Source organism: Trichogramma pretiosum, unplaced genomic scaffold, assembly GCF_000599845.2.
Source record: "Trichogramma pretiosum strain Unisexual culture from Peru unplaced genomic scaffold, Tpre_2.0 scaffold2, whole genome shotgun sequence".
Classification (NCBI taxonomy): Eukaryota; Metazoa; Arthropoda; class Insecta; order Hymenoptera; family Trichogrammatidae; genus Trichogramma; species Trichogramma pretiosum.
The window spans coordinates 1,503,472-1,520,652 of NW_019641687.1; the positions used below are offsets into that span (position 1 = coordinate 1,503,472).

The following is a 17,181-nucleotide window of genomic DNA, read 5'->3' on the forward strand; positions in this document are numbered from 1 at the left end:
GCTCAAATGAGACTTGCTCTCTCTCTCCCTCTCTCTTTCAATTTCTCGCTCTCTTACACTTTTGATGATGTTCAATGCCTTAAAAGTAAAATAAATATAGATTTTGACTTTTGACTGCAAAATTGTAAGCAATTGAGTTTGTGTGTAGTCCATCTTGTTTTGTATTTCAGTATTATCTTGACTATACCAGATTGATAAAAATTGCATCCTATCGTTCGATCTTTCACAAATGATTTCTGATAAAATCGTTTTATGCGCGAGGTAAATGCTTTTTAAGAGATAACGATTTTTTCAAATTATATCTTTGAAGGTAATATTGAATAATTTCATTCATAACGTAAGATTTGTAATGCTTTTGTAAATAAAATTTATTCTTTTCATTACTAGGAGTAAGTTTTAGGTGACTTTAATAAATGACAATTTACAGAAAACGTATCAAGCTAAGTTATTGATTTCTTTCAAATTATAATTGTCAAAGAAATGCAAATGATTCCTTACAACTTTGAGCGTTCGTTCGAACAATTGATAATAAACGTATATTATTGATTGATCAAGGTTGTTGAATGTATTATAAAAAAAACAACAAAGTAGAATAAAATATTTACTTTATTACAGCTGCTATGTAATATTTGAAATAAAGGTTGAATAGAATAATTGGCATGATCGTTGTATTTCTATAGTTAATTATAACAAATTAAATAATGAAAATTAGAATGTTTTGGACGGAATCTTTTGCTTAGCCTGTACACAGCATAAGATATTAAAAAATAAAAAACTCATTTTAACAACAGGTTGAAATGCAATTTTTCAAGCAGGTTAAAAATTAATACTCTCTAATGCTAATAATACTTTAGATTAATTTATGTTAAATCTTAGCTTTTACATCCCCAACCCGCTTTTGAAATATTTGAAAAATGTCATCATTACGACGGCCAGAGTAGCTAACTGAGCTTTGGAGGTGCTCGCTGAATTACACTGATCGTAATCGCAGAAGTCACAACTGATGACTTGCTCGTATGGAGGAGCCGTCCTTTGTAGATAATCACACGTTAGCGAATCCGATATGCAACCTCGTTTCGTTACATATCCTCTATCGGTCACTCCTAATTTTAAAGGCACAAATTAAATGAATATGGTTTTGAAGTTTTGTGTATGAATTTTCTATGTAAATGTTACAAAAAATTGTAATTACTTACTGGAAGTTGATTTCAGGCAGCGATACCTTGAATCTGCAATTGTACAAGTAGTTATAAGTAATAATCAGTATACAAAATTTCTATTAATTCTATGTACTTGTAAAATACAAAAAATAACGCAATTGCTCAAGTAGTTTTCAAATCTGTATGATTCATTCATAACAATCTTTATGTAAAAGAAATATGAATATGCTCTTACGTGATGAATATTGGTTGGGACAATCAACAAGAAATTGATACTGAGCTGGATCAGTTTCGCACCTTCTATCGTTAGCTTCATTGCATGCATAGCACTTCAATGCGGTTGCTGAAATCATAATGATGAAATTGATTATTTAATTCATTTTTTTAAATAATTTTTTAAAGCATTCAAATTATTTATTCTATTTTTGGTCATGACGCATACAACATCGAAAAAAAAAAAACAAGAAAAATAGTCATTTGTAGAATAATCAAATTGTAGTCGTAATGGCATCGGGACAATTGAATTGCAGAAAAGATAGCAGCAACATTTTTTAAAGAGCTTTGTTATCTTACGCCAGATTGATGTTTTTACTTCCTTGCTGAATAGAGGATTATAAGTTTTTCTGTAAAAAATGCGATAGAGTATATAAGTGGACTTTTCCACTAGTTAAACCGTAGCAAATAAAGCTCATTGTGTCTCGCAAGGTGCAGATCACTCGCTCGTGATCGGTGCAACGATGTGGTGTGTTCATCTGTTAAGTGTTTGCCTCTTGGCTCATATTGTCAAAAGTTGCGAAGTACAAATAGACGAGACGAGACAAGACATTCATTGGTGGAAAACTAGTGTCATCTATCAGATCTATCCGCGTAGTTTTAAGGACAGCAACGGCGACGGCATCGGCGATCTGAACGGCATTACGAGCAAACTCGAGCACATTAAAGATGCCGGAGCCGATGCTCTTTGGCTCTCGCCTATCTACAAGAGTCCTCAAAAAGATTTCGGTTACGATATATCTGACTTCAGAGACATCGATCCTACCTACGGAAATCTGACTGATTTCGATAAGCTCGTTGCCAAAGCTAAGTCGCTCAAATTAAAAGTTCTGCTGGATTTTGTGCCCAATCACAGCTCAGATGATCATGAGTGGTTCAAAAAGAGTGAACAACGCATAGATCCGTATACGAATTATTATGTTTGGGCAGACGGTAAAAATAATAACCCTTCGGTACCTCCGAACAATTGGTTATCAAATTTTGGTGGTTCCGCTTGGAAATGGAGTGAAACTCGAAAACAGTATTATTATCATGCATTTGTTGATGGGCAACCCGACTTGAATTATCGCGATGAGAAACTCAGACAAGAGATGGAAGATATATTGACTTTCTGGATGCAACGCGGAGTCGATGGTTTTCGAGTTGATGCCATTAATCAAATGTTCGAAACTACCGATTTGAAAGACGAACCAATATCTGGCAAAACTGATGACCCCAACGATTACGACTATTTGATTCACAATCAAACAAGAGATCTAAACGAGACGTACGATGTCGTGGGTTCTTGGCAGAAATTAATAGACAACCACGTGCGAAATTATCGTACCGATGGTAAACTGATGATTCTGGAAGCATACACCACGATCCCGCGCTCAATGATGTACTACGATGTAGGATCGAATCCCTTCAATTTCATGTTCGTGGCTACTTTGAACAATCAGTCTACCCCGGAACACTTCAAGAAAACCATCGACACTTGGTTGAATGCAGTACCCGAGGGCAAAGTATCGAACTGGGTGTCGGGAAACCACGACAACCACAGAGTGGCGACTCGCTTCGGCGAGCACGGACGGGCCGACCAGATTCCTATGCTGTGCTCGATGCTACCAGGAATCATGGTTATCTACAACGGCGACGAGATCGGAATGGTAGATCGTGACTTTAGTTTCGAAGAAACCGTGGACCCAGCTGGTTGCAATGCAGGAGAAGAAAAATATGAGGATAAATCGAGGGACCCTGAGAGAACACCGTACCAGTGGGATAGCACCACGAGCGCTGGATTTTCGAGCAATTCAACTACATGGCTACCGGTACATCAAAATTACCTAACTTTGAATTTGGCCGCACAGAAGAACGCTCAAAATTCTCATTACAAAGTTTTCCAAGCACTGACAAAACTCAAAAAGACTCCCGTATTGCTAAAGGGTAAAACGGAACTTTTCATTATAAATAATCAAGTTCTTGCTGTAGTAAGAAGATTAAAAGGAGAAAAAAGCGTTGTGTTATTGATTAATTTCAACAATGACCAACCTTTAACTCTAGATGTCAAGGCTCATATCAATATTTCGGATAATGTTACTGTTTATACTTCTAGCGTTGAATCGGGTTTTAAAGTGAATGACACTCTCGATGCTAACAATTTAGTACTACCAAAAAGAGCATCGTTAATAATATTTTCTGATATATAATTTATACTTAATCAACACTTTTATAATCACAAATTTTACAGGTAAACATAAAAAAAAAAAATTAAGAGACAATCTAGTTAAAATTTATTCATTTTTTTAAAATGACGACTGAATATCGTAAACATACTTTTTTTCAATTTTCTCTAATCAGAAGAAACATGTGATTGTGTATAATGTAACTCTATACACTAGATCGTATTCAGTTTATTACGCTCTATTTCCCAACAATGCAATATTGTTCACTCCAATAAATGAGAATCATTGTGTAGCTATTGTCTGTTGGATCATAATTCAATGATCATGATCAAAGTTCAAAGTAAGGGACAAACAAACTGTAGCGATAATGTTTATTAAATTTGTTTAATATTGCATAAAAATATGCAAACAATAGTCAAGCCTAATTTTCTGCACGAAATTTTTGACGCACTTAATTATGCAACGCTTTTACGATAAATAATTCTATATTTCACAGTGCATAATATTGTGTTCAAGAAATTTTTAACTTTTATATTAATATACTATTAATTTTTCAAAAAATCGAATGTTTTAGTTTTTCATTTATACCATTATTCACTTCCGTTTAATAACAAGATGTAGTATTCAATACTTAAAATAAAAAAGACGCGATAGGTATGTTATAAAATTTATTTGAGTAAATGTCTGATAATGCGTCCAAAGTCTGATAATGTGTGTAATAATATCATGTTAAAATGTGATTATATATATTAATAAATGTAATACAATCAAGCTAAACGATAGAAATAAACATCCATTTTTTAACAGTCGAAGAATAACTTATTTATTAAAAATAATATAATCCTAATAAATTTGTATATAACTTTGAATTTTTTTTCGAATAAATATAAATTATGATGAGATAATAAAATTAAAGATGTCTTGATCTAATGGGTTATAGTTTATTTTTAAGTGTTGATATATGATCCAAAATTTTTTAGTTTTTTTCACGATTTACTTAGTGTATTATTTTTGCATTGAACTTTGACAAGAACTAAAATGAAACTGCAGTTGAGTAAAAAGCGAACTCTCAAAAGTTTTTTCTTTAACAATTTAATAAAATTAGTGTGTTAATATTTAAATTCAATCGTTATCATTTATTTGATTAATTGGTTCATTTATTTTGAAGGAAATCGGTTATTATATTTTGAACCTTTTCATTGTATTTTTTAGTCTTCATAGAAATAATGTTGCAATATTTGTTTATCTTAAAACTTTATGGAAATATATAGTACTGAATGAAGTATATTTTCTTAAATCACTTACTTGTATCTATGTAGCACAACACAAACAACACACACACGGTCAGTGCATATCGCGAAAAAAACATTTTGATACCTGAACTACAACACATGAACTAAAAAATTAACACTACGAATAGAGCATAGATGATTGGCAGCGGAGTGTTATATAAGTTGAACCGACATAAATAAGTGTTTCCGCGAGACTGGCGTGTGGATAGTTAAGGCAACCGCCAAGTTCCACGATGCCCCAACATGACTTATTCTTTTTATTTACCAATCTTTTGTACCGTGACTCCACCTATGCCATAAACAAGGTTGTTCTAAATGACATCATTACAATTTTTTCTGCAAGTCTCGCAAAGACAATTTATTGTTTGCGTATCATTGAATGAATTCTTTTATTTTTTTTTTAAATTATAGTACGGTAAAACATACAGTTAATATTTTTATATTTAATTTCTTTTTCACAACTATAAACAGTTCATTCGAACGAATTTTTCAAATATTACTTCTATGTATATAAAATTGTTTTCTTAAATTCATTATTTAAAGATTTTAAATAGTAAAATTATAATATCACACGTAAAAAAGTATTCTATTTTGAAGGTCAAAGATGTTATTTAATATAATAATTTCAAAAGTAAGCAATTTGAAAGCAATAAATATTTTTTGTCCAAAATGATTTCAAAATATTGTTTACTATTATATTTTTATCCTCATATTGAGTAAAAAAATCGTTGGAAATTGATGATCGATTAAATCTACCTAATTATAATTATGACCATCAGCTATAATATATTAAAACTAAACTGCTTCAATGTTTGCAGTGATAAAATACACTTGGGTATGTGAGTAGACGTGATTTACATGTTCAACGAGACGATACAGTCATTATTGAGATGTCGGCGAAGATTAAAATCAAAGAATAAGATAAATTATGTTGAAGTATCATAATGGTAAACATGAAGTCCATAACGTAAATGCTTATTTACAGTAGCGTTTAAGAACTAAATATTTAAGTTACGTGTGCAAATGATCGTTGAAAATCAAAAATTAATCACCATCTCAACGAGTACTTTTATTAATTAACTCATTGAAAGAAAAAAATTATTATGATCTAGATGACACACGAGTCGATGCAAATATTTTTCATAAAATAAAGAATTCGTAAAAAAATAAAACGCCCAAAATATAATGATCTCAAGAAAACAGTTACATTACACATAATAATTTAACACTTCACTTATGTGAGATCGCTAACAGGGTTGCATACTATACAGGCCCTTAATTACGCTCTAATTTGAATATAAGAATAAAAATGTATTTTATTGACAAATTTTGTACGGAAATAGTATTTAAAATATCTTTCAAGTTTTAATAATGACACATTGCTTTTTTTTATTTTTATGTTAGCATTGGCACAATTTCGAGAATACAACCTTACTATTCAGTTATGCACATAGGATCCAGATTTGTGAAATCTGGGATATTTTTTAGTTGACTTGATTTAACAGTAAAGATTCTTATTAAATCAAAGAGGCTAAATGATAAATTCAAGGAATAAAATTGCTTTCAAGTAGTGATACTTGCGCGGTTTACGCCATTTAAAAGTGTTTTTAGCGCAGATCACACTTTTTGGAAAATTGACTCAGAAAAAATGTGTAAGAAACACAAGGAGCACTTTTTGGCTTCATTTAATATCATTACGTAAATCAAACTTTCATTCCATTTTCATTCAAGTTATTCTTTTAAATTAATCTGATTTCGGTGTGAAACAATTATTTGAATAGAAGTTTATAAAATAAATTTTTTTAATAGGTGGTCTTTGTAAATTAAATTTGGTAAACATTCTAATGGACTATAAATATCACCTTAGAAAATTACGAAAAATTAATATTAAAATTTGAAGCAACGCATTACTGGAAGCACTCAACAATTATTAATTCTTTTTTCATTTTTTAATGTAAGAGAAAAAGAACGATTTTTTCCGAAATTCAACAACTGTTTGACGAGTTGGATGTATTAGTTGGGATCATTTGATTTTACTTTTCCAAGACATCTCGATTATTTTCGATTATTAAATTTATTCTAATTTTCATTAAACTTTTTTACACGTAAGTTATTTAAGCTGATATTGTTTAAAATAATCCAGTTTTACAAAACAGTTATAAAACATAACAGTTTATAAAATACATTCAATTATTACAAACTCTTTTTTTATGAAGTTAATTAATGAGAACTAACGAAACAAGGTCAACAAATAATTTCATATTTTTTACGAGAGTGATTTCTGAAGAGGGTTCTTTGCACTACTTTTTTGGATTTTTTAAAAGGAACGTATAATTTTTGATACACATGAAAATAGTAAAATTATTTGTTTGAACAGAAAACACTGAAATGAAAATTGCATTTCTAAAAATTTTAGTATTATGAAATATAATCTGCTCCAAAAGTACTTTGCTGCAAATTTCACATTTCCAAAATATGAAGCATGCATTTCTTACACTTTTTCTGCTGTGACGATTTTCTAAAAAGTGTAATCAACGATTGCAATACATTTGAAAAGTGTAAACTGCATCCTTGCACTTTTTTGATAACTTTCAAAAAATATAATCTGCACTTGAAACATTTTTGAATAGTGTAGAGTGTAGACTGCGCAAGGATCACTATTGTGAAGCAACTTTTACACTTTTGAGTTGCAGTGTATGTCATGAGTATCATAGTCAATTTTAGAATACTGTGCTATGTTGACATTTAAGCCCTGTTTTTTTAATCATAAATCACACTTTCTGATACTGGTTATGGTACTTGTTCCCTTCTAGTACATTTTCGGTACTTATAGTTTCTGCAAAACGAGGGGTTGTAGCATAAACTGAAGGCGAGTGTTGTAACAATTTTTGCTGAAAAAGCTTATTCACACAAGTTGTATACAATATTTTATAGCAAAAAACCTAAAACTGGCAGCAAAGTTGCAACTTTTAGGTAAGAGTGCTATAATCATTTTAAATGAATTTATGTGAATGAAAAGAAAGCAAAGTAATTAAAACTTCAACACCCCAACATACACTCACACCTCAAAATTATTTTGACATTATGCATAAAAAATTATCACAATGTTTCAGGCAAATAATAGATTGTATAGTTTTATTATCGGCCAATCAAACAAATTTTTTTTTTGTAAGATACTAAGGATTTTTAAAAATCAAACTTTCATTATGTTTCTTCATCCTGCTATTCCTGAAAGTAACGCAATTTAATTACACGCATGCTATCAGTATTGCATACCATAAGGCGCATATAAAATGTTTTATAATCAATACTATAATTCCATCATAACTTAATAAGATTAAGTCTAAAAAATTAAAGTGGCATTCGAAAATTTTTATCTGTGAGTGTATAAAAAAGCAGCATTATAAAAAATTTGACTGCTTGAAACTTTATTTCGATTTAAAACTATTCAAGCTACTTCATTAACAATACATCGAGAACTCGAAAAGCTATCTGGATTTTTTATCTACAGTCTAGTTACATTTTCATTGACTTTCGTTTCTTAATTTTATTTCACAAAATGAGCCTATGGTAAAAAAGCATAGTATTATAATCGGACGCTTAATTTTTAATTTAACATATATTAGCCTATAACCAACACATGACAATGATAAAGTTGGACTTATGCCCAGACTTTTTATTGCATAGGGGTATTTTGGTACTATTTTTATCACAAAGTAAAATTTAATATCGTTCGATGAACGATTTATGTATAAATTCAATTCACATAAATAATGACTGCGTTCGCAATAATGTTTTATTATTGAGTTTTTATATGTGAAAATTGTAAATAGCATTCAGATTATGAAACTGAATTGAATTAACATTATTAAAGTGCGAATTCATTTACGAGAATGTGTTTGGTTAACGTATTGTATAAACGTGTATTTTTACTGTACGATTGTTTAATTAAAAAGAAAAATTCATTAGGAGAGTCAACAATGCAAAAAGATCGGTTCATATCATGCAGTTTCTGGTAACTTTCTCAATCCATTCTATATAAATTTAAGAAATTCACAGCCCATGAAATCAAATAAAATAAATCTATCTAAAGTGCATTTATCATTCATAAGCGTCCAATGGAATGCGTCCGTTAACAATTAGAGATACTTATTGATCACGTAAGAGAAATTAATAGTCTTATAAACTTGTTCCAAAATCAAGCGTAGTGTAATGCTACAGCTATGCAAATTGATCTCATATGCCTACCTAAAATGCACTTGCGAAATGAGTGCAAGTGACCCATTGAAATCTGTGCCTTACTTTTATCCCCAGCTTCATTGGGGAAAGAAAAAATTTAGAAAATCAAAAGCCGAGCCACAGTCCGAAGCGTGAATTATAAGCAACGCACATACACTCTCGCCGCTGCGAGCCTCTCACCTGCGCGTTATAGCTTACAAGACACACACGCATGTGCCTACGTTCGCGTGTGTGAGTATGCGTGAGCTCGAGGTGAGCCAAGACCTCGATCTAAATTGCACGGTGTGAGTGGAAATCGATTAAAATCCTGTGCGTTCGCGTAATGTCACGCGGACCGTAAAGAGAGACCCCTTATTAAATGCACATTATGCTCTTGTGTGACACTGCGATGTTACGTGACAGAACCAGCACAAATGTCAGAGTTGAAATGGTAGTGCGGGTGGACATCTTTTTCCCATTTATTGAAAATCTTCAATGATGATTTCAATGACAACTGAGAATGGCTGCTAATTAACAAGAATATCACCACATTTTCTTCTCGTTCAAAAAAAAAGATTTATTCATTGTGAATTTTGAGCAGAAAATTATAATTTTACTACTTAGAACTTTGTGTTATGTTTAGCTTACTGTGGCATGCTAGTGGCTTTTAAGATTTTCAATGCACCAAAAAAAATATAATAAAACTTTGAGTAGATAACAGTATTGACATCCGATATTACTTTTGAATAACGTAAAAAAGTCATCGATGGACTAAAATTTTTAGTGCTTCAATTTCACTCCCCAATAACACAAAACGACAACGCACAGCTCAAGTGTACAGAAGTCAAGACGCATAGTTTTCAATTATTCATGAGTTCGTCGATGCACACGGCAATAAACTCCTCGTTGCAAATTTCGCAGTTAGCATTCCTAAGTGGTTCCACATCAAACTCTGTTTGTGTATATGTTTTATGTATACGTAAGACTACGTGACATTGTAAAGATGATTATCAATTGCTACTCATGTCATATGCACTGTTACTTCCTCTTTCTCTTCAAAATGTCAATTTTGAGTGGGGAAATGCTATCAAATAGCCCGTGAAAGCGATATTAATGTGGAACCAACGATTTTTTATTCATTGAAATCGTTGGAAAAAATTTTTTTCAAGAAAAAAATAATATTTGTTCATAAAATGCATGATTAAACTCATATATTCTAAATAATACAAATTTTAATGTTAAAAAAACAACATATAAAAATTTTAAAACATCATATCTAATTATTAGGAAACGTACATGCAAGGTAAAATTATTTTAAAATAAAATGTGTAGTTCTTGATCAACAATATTATGAAATTATTAGAATTTAGCCGATGATAACTTCTGAAAAGGATATTCAAGCAGGTTACTTCAATGTAAGCGTAAAAATTGTTTTAATTATTTATCGTTTCATGCTAATAATTACTTCCTTGACGTAATAAAGATCTCAGCAGGTTTTTCGTCATCAATAAGTATGCAAATTAATTTCGTTTGTAATCTTCATTGCGATCCTTATCTCTTTTTTTGCGTAAACCAGATCAAATTGTCTACTGTAGTTGCAGCAGATAAATATCATCTGTTCATAAGATTTCCTGAAAATTTTTTAATATTACGACGAGCATGCCGATTTGTCAGAATTCTATTTCGATCTATAAACACTATCTCTGATGTAGAGCAAATCATAAGTAATCAAAAACGAGTTTATTACCGCGGGAAATCGTGTGCTGTAACGTGTTACATTAATTCGATAATAAGATTATCTTCCGTTATGGTAATATATAGCGTCTGATAATTGATGGAAATTTTTCGAAAAGTCTTGAGTTGACTAGTTATATTTAAAATAAAGTGCGATGTAAATGTATTACAAAAATCTGGTGAATACTATCAGGCTATAATTAAACGACAGTCGTACTTTCATTTTATTAACAGTACTTTTAAACGTAATTATAATTGTATCGTTTATATCCCGATTTTTCATTTGAGCACTCTAAACCAATTTTAAAAGTAGGGAATAACAAAGAAAATTATTAACAAGCTCAACAACCTGAGCGATTCACTACATTTGTTTTTCATTTATTTACTTACATGCCAAAGGAGCAAGTTTTGAACTAAAAGTGAATTATTAATATAAAAAACTGAGAAAACCGGTTGATTTCTATGCAAAACAAATACTTTAGCTGAACTAGCACCACCTACAATTTGGCCACTTTTTGAATGACTCTCACGATCAATCGATCCGCACTCAAGATATGAATTTGAAACTTTTCGATTCTCCGGCATCAATAAAATGCATCTAATCTTTTTTTACGTTCTCTTGGCTCGCTCACACATACACACATGCGTGGGCACGATAAGCAGAAACCAGATTTTCTAATCACTAATGCTGCACAGTCTGTAACTGATCGCGAAAAGAATCTAGAATTTCAGCTCCACGCTCCTTTCCCTTTTTATATGTGCAAGGCGAGCGCGGACTCGCACATATTGACGATCAGCGCTTTAAGCCCACGTTTGTGCACCTGATGCTGACGCGCCAAAATAGTCGTCGGTAGTTCTCCAGAGCGTGCGCTTCTTTACTTCTTCGGCCACGCGCGTGTTTATGAGTGCTCAAAAGTGGAACAGTCGAGCTCAATCAGTACAATTTTTTAATATCTTAATCGAGAATCGTTACACTTAAGAGTGTAATACGAAATTCTAGTATTATGAGATGTTTTATATAAAACGTTCAACGATCAAGCACATATTCAACTCTGTAACTCATTCCATTTTCTCGAAAATTTATTGAAAACTTCATTAATTAAAAAGTCCAAGTATCTAACAAGAATGAAACTGCTGCAATTAATTTTACTATTGGGATTTTTCTCACACACCTTGAGTGACAAAGAAAATGAGTCGACGGCAAATAGTGTAGCAATAAAGTATGAAACAGACCTCGAAGGATATACCTTGCCGTTCATTGAGAGAGATCTGGAGTTTTTAGCAAGTCTTGTGGAACAAATTAATAACGATGCTTGCCGGAACCAGTGTCGAGCAATTATTTTGGGTCTTCACAATCTTACGACATGGGCAGTCGAATTCTGGGATGCGTCTGGGAAACTGCCAGAAGGTGTTTTAAGGTAAAAATTGAAAAAAAAAAAATGAAATGTACAATAAATGTCAAGACTATATATTTAAGCAAAGAAATGCTGACAAATTTTAAATTATCTTTACACCATACTTTTTTCTAATTATTACTTACGTATAATAATTAACATGAGAGTCAATCACCTACACGCACAGATCTAAAAAGAACGTGAAGTAAGCAATTTCTTGTAAATACAAATAAACTATAACTTTAAACGATCATTTCTTTGAAAAAACGAATGCGCACACACATGTGTAATCATACTTGACATTCAAACATCTTTTTGAGAGCCCAACATCTCAAATAAAATCGTGTAATATTCTATAAATAATGCACTTTAGAAAACTATGATTCAAGCTTGTATTGATGTAAGCATGAAATTATTCAATCATTTCTCAAGGAAAAAGTCCGAAAGTATTTATTATGTCTAAGTGAATGTAACTAATTATACACTTTAAACATTTCATTTAATATATTGTGCAAATATTTTGTAGTGGCTCAACTTTTCACCTTGGCAACTTTGATGAGTGCATGTCCATCGGCAAGAACCCAGAGGATATGGTACCTAATGGAATCAGGGGCCAATACTGTTTGACAAATGTGAAAATCGAAATTTCCGAAGAAGGTGTCCTGAACAAACTCTTATCACCCATGTGGCAAAAATTCAAGAAACTCGAGCAACGTTACGATGATAAAATCAATGAATTACACTGGGGCATGTGTGTTCCAAGTGCTTGTTCAAAAGATGACGTTCAAGATGTCATGGAAACGATATTTTCAAATGTATTAATGACCACGAGTTTGCAGATCAAAACGCATCTAGATGAAAAATCATGTTATAAGGATGAACCGATTACTGTCGATGCTTATGATATAGCCTATCTGTAAGTTACTTTTCATAGTGTGTCGATCAGACATTAAGTAATGTTCTAGCGTGATTAAATATGTAGAAAATTTTATATTCACCATAATGCATGTTCATACTTTTTTTATGCTTTACCATTACGAAGTTTGGCTTGCATCTTGTAAATTTTTCTTCGTACTTGTTTCACATTAACGCTTATGAATTCGAAAACTCATCAGATCAATGCTACATTATATTGTTGAAGTGACGAAATATTATGTTTACATATTTTATTATTTTGTTATTAAAGATTCGTTGAAGTTTATTATTTTGTTTTCATCATGCACTTGTGTGGTAATCATATTGAGCGCAATGTTTTCAGAATGATCGAATTATGAAGAAGCGTCTTTAATAAATATTTTAATATAAGTCATTTTTCAAACATATAAAAAAACTAATTAATGATTTCTATAATCTTTTTTCAGAACTGTGATATTATCAGTGATAGCCGTTATAATAATAGCTACAATTTACGATGTATTTTATATAAAAAATAAAAAGGATGTATCGAGAAGTATTGGACCACAGATTTTGTTGGCCTTTTCGATGCCAGAAAATCTAAAAAAATTGTGTAGTCCAGCTCACGACGACTTAAAATTCGAGTGTATCTCTGGTATGAAGTTTCTAGCTATGCTTTTTATTATAGCTGGTCACACATTGATCTTTGTTGTCAGTGGACCAGTACTCAATCAACAATATTGGCAAGAGGTAAGGCTAATAAAATTTTTTAAATATATAAATAGTAGATATATACGTATACGTTAAAGTGCTTTCAATGAAATTCCAGAATGAGTGTAATTTTTTTTCTGTATGACTGATGAGTTTTCTTTTTGTTGAAATAAAAATTTACCATATCATGTTTATGTAATCTTTTTTGCAGGCTATTGGCAAAGTGGAAAATTCTATATTCTTGAATAATCCTCTACTTGTTGACACGTTTCTTCTTCTCAGCGGTTTTCTTTTTGCCAGGATTCTTCTTCAAGAACTAGACAAGAGAAAATCAGTTAACTTTGCATTTATTTATATTTATCGCTACCTCAGGTAAGATTACTTGCTAAAAATGTTACTTTCAAATGCCATTTAATTGCTTGTTCACATTGGTCAATACAATGATTGTTGATTTGGCAGGCTGACGCCAGCCTATATGGTAATCGTAGGACTGTACGTGACTTGGCTACCGAAACTAGACTCCGGGCCACTTTGGTCACGAATGAAATTAGAAAACGAGAGGTGCATTGCCTCCTGGTGGGCCAATATACTTTACATCAACAATTACGTCAATACTGATCAGATCGTAAGTTTTAGATTACCGATAAAAAATGTATAATTATTTTGCTATTCAAAATTAACACTTGCGAATCTTTTTCTTCTTTTATTTGTTCAAATCAACTTTTCATAGAAAAATTTAATTTGTTTCAGTGTATGTTTCAATCTTGGTACTTGTCAGTGGATACACAATTATTCATTCTTGCACCGGCTATAGTTTATCCACTTTGGAGGTGGCGCAAAGTTGGACACTATTTATTAGGAGTATCCACAGTTTTTACCACAATTTTACCATTAGTAGTAACTTACGTTGAAGATTTGGATCCCACACTGCTTATTTACACACCGTACGTTAAAAAATGAAGAAAATAGCTAAGATTATTTTTAAATAACCTGATATATTTCAATACGTGCTTTGTTTTTAGAGAAGTAAAAGATATTTCAGCAAACAAATATTTCAAGACTAGCTATATCAAAACTCATATGAGAGCTGGTGCATATTGCTTTGGTTTGTTATATGGCTACATTGTCTACCGCATACAAAATTCAGACACCAAAATTCCCAAGGTATGAAATGTTTAGTATTGTATAAAAAACAATTTCCTTAAATCATTTTTTTTCTTTTTTAATTTTTTTTAAATAGTCATTTTGCGTAAAACAATTTTTAAGTAAAACAGCTAGGTTCATTGATATTTTTTAAAGACAGATTTTTATAGTAATAAAATCTTTCTGCATCGAATTATTTCAGACAAAATGCATTACTCTGACTAGAAACATGAATATCACTATACACATAAAAATATCCTTACAGAGTATGAAAATTGATTGATGCTATAAAAAAAATTGAATAGAAGTTCCTGCTCTTAATATTGTACGTGACTTCTTTTACTCGTTGCAGAATACGGTAATGATCGGTTGGCTGCTGGGCAGCTGTGCTCTTCTAGTATCGATGGGATCGATTAGCGTCTTTTACGGGCCAAGAAAAAATTTCACCACTGTCGAGGCTGCCTTCTATTCGTCCTTGCATCGTGCTTTGTGGAGTCTTGGCACTGGCTGGGTCTTGCTCGCTTGCATCACCGATAATTCTGGTAACAATACATCTTCCATTTTTTCCACCTTCAATTCAACTATTTATTTGAAAAAATCAATAGTCACACAAATCTTATTATCAATGGCAGAACTGAGGAAAAATCAAGCTAAATTATAAGTTTCAATCTTAAAAATTGTTAATTTTCTATACGATTTATATTTAAAAAATTGATAAATTTTACAGTATAGACAGTTTTAGAACTTTATAGTATAATTCATACATTTACTTGCCATATATGAAACATTTAAAACATTTTTGTGTCTTCTCAATGAAAGTATTATAAAAATCAACGCATAATTTGAAAACGTTTTTTTTTACTGCAAAAGCATACAAGTAAATGAAATAAAATAAAATAATTATCCTACAGGTCCACTTCGCAAATTTTTGAAGTGGAGACCATTCGTACCTCTCAGTAGGCTTACTTATGCTGCATACCTAGTCAATGGTCTGGTTGAACTTCACAGCGCATCAACCGTTAGAACGCCTCAGTTTCTAGATACTTTTGGATTGGTAAGTTTAAAATGAATTGAATTTGTCAAAGATATTTAATAATATATGAATTCCTCCAATAAGTCGTTAACAATTAAAACAATCATTACAAAAATAATAGAAAAATATATTTGCAGTTCGGTAAGGTACTCTCTCACCTCATGCTAACTTTTGCCGGCGCAGTATTACTTTCAACGATGTTTGAATCTCCAATATTAGGAATAGAAAGGATTTTTCTGCACAAAGGTATAACATAATACGCATACTTCATAATTAACCTTAGAAAATACACTGATTAAATAACCATTATTTACTATTTTCCTTTCAGCAAAAAAATCATCTGGGTCACTTACAAAAAAAAGTGACAGTGAAGAATCTACAACAACAACTACTGATGCATGAAACAAGACTTGTTTATAGTAGTTATGCAAGATTTTAAACATCAGTTAATTGTTCACTAATATGAATTTTGTACATATGTTTGCGTGGATAAAATATCTAAATTATTTTCGTTATCTGTATCTGTACAATTTTCTGTGATGCCATGCATGCAAAATTCAAGCTTAGAAGCATTAGTGTTTACTGCCCAAAAACTCATGAACTAAATTTTATTTCGCTGTACAGAGAAAATAAGATTTTTGGATGCAGTAAATATAACATTGCCAAAACTTCGTACACAGTACTTTTTTTTACTTTCATGTCAGGTATATTTTTATATTTGTTGAATTTATTTATTTTTATATGCATTTTATAAGCATTTTATAGGCATATTAAGGATTTTGGACAAAAAGTATAATAAGATGTAAGAAATAAAAATAATGATGAACATTATATTCAACAGTTTTAGGTCTGAAAATATAGTATAGTTCATACAATTTATTTAAGGGTTCAAACAAAGTACTTTTAAAGTAACTCATTGAACTTAACATTATAAGCATAAATTTTCTAAATGAATCAATGGGACAAAATTCTTCATTCATTTCTTAAAATGATCATTATTCTTTGACTATACTTATGAAATTAGTGTACGTAAGAATAAATCAAATATCTTGAAAAGTATCTTTGTCAATAAAAAACAAACATTTTTATGCCTTTTTGATTCATTTAATTGTATTATACAAAACTTCAAACAATAACTATTCATTGAAACATTATCATCAAGCA

General features: G+C 31.2%; 3 protein-coding genes across 3 annotated transcripts; 2 read left to right on the plus strand and 1 right to left on the minus strand.

Annotated features, from left to right (window-relative positions):
- Positions 1 to 588: 588 nt before the first annotated feature.
- On the minus strand, positions 589 to 5,140 carry LOC106655261. Its single transcript, XM_014375576.2, has 4 exons — positions 4,904 to 5,140; positions 1,396 to 1,503; positions 1,197 to 1,229; positions 589 to 1,103 (listed from the first exon to the last, which is right to left on the minus strand). Exons 1-4 carry the CDS (start codon positions 4,989 to 4,991, stop codon positions 880 to 882), a joined length of 453 nt encoding a protein of 150 aa, XP_014231062.1. The 5' UTR covers positions 4,992 to 5,140; the 3' UTR covers positions 589 to 879.
- On the plus strand, positions 1,823 to 4,410 carry LOC106655260 (maltase 1-like). The gene has a single exon (XM_014375574.2). The coding sequence runs from the start codon at positions 1,898 to 1,900 to the stop codon at positions 3,620 to 3,622; it is 1,725 nt and encodes a 574-aa protein (XP_014231060.1). The 5' UTR covers positions 1,823 to 1,897; the 3' UTR covers positions 3,623 to 4,410.
- Positions 5,141 to 11,701: 6,561 nt separating the features above from the next.
- Positions 11,702 to 17,103, plus strand: LOC106655093 (nose resistant to fluoxetine protein 6-like). Its single transcript, XM_014375302.2, has 11 exons — positions 11,702 to 12,260; positions 12,763 to 13,152; positions 13,598 to 13,880; positions 14,053 to 14,213; positions 14,301 to 14,466; positions 14,592 to 14,785; positions 14,864 to 15,005; positions 15,337 to 15,526; positions 15,896 to 16,038; positions 16,155 to 16,263; positions 16,346 to 17,103. The coding sequence occupies exons 1-11, from the start codon at positions 11,968 to 11,970 to the stop codon at positions 16,417 to 16,419; spliced, it is 2,145 nt and encodes a 714-aa protein (XP_014230788.1). The 5' UTR covers positions 11,702 to 11,967; the 3' UTR covers positions 16,420 to 17,103.
- The last annotated feature ends 78 nt before the right edge of the window (positions 17,104 to 17,181 follow it).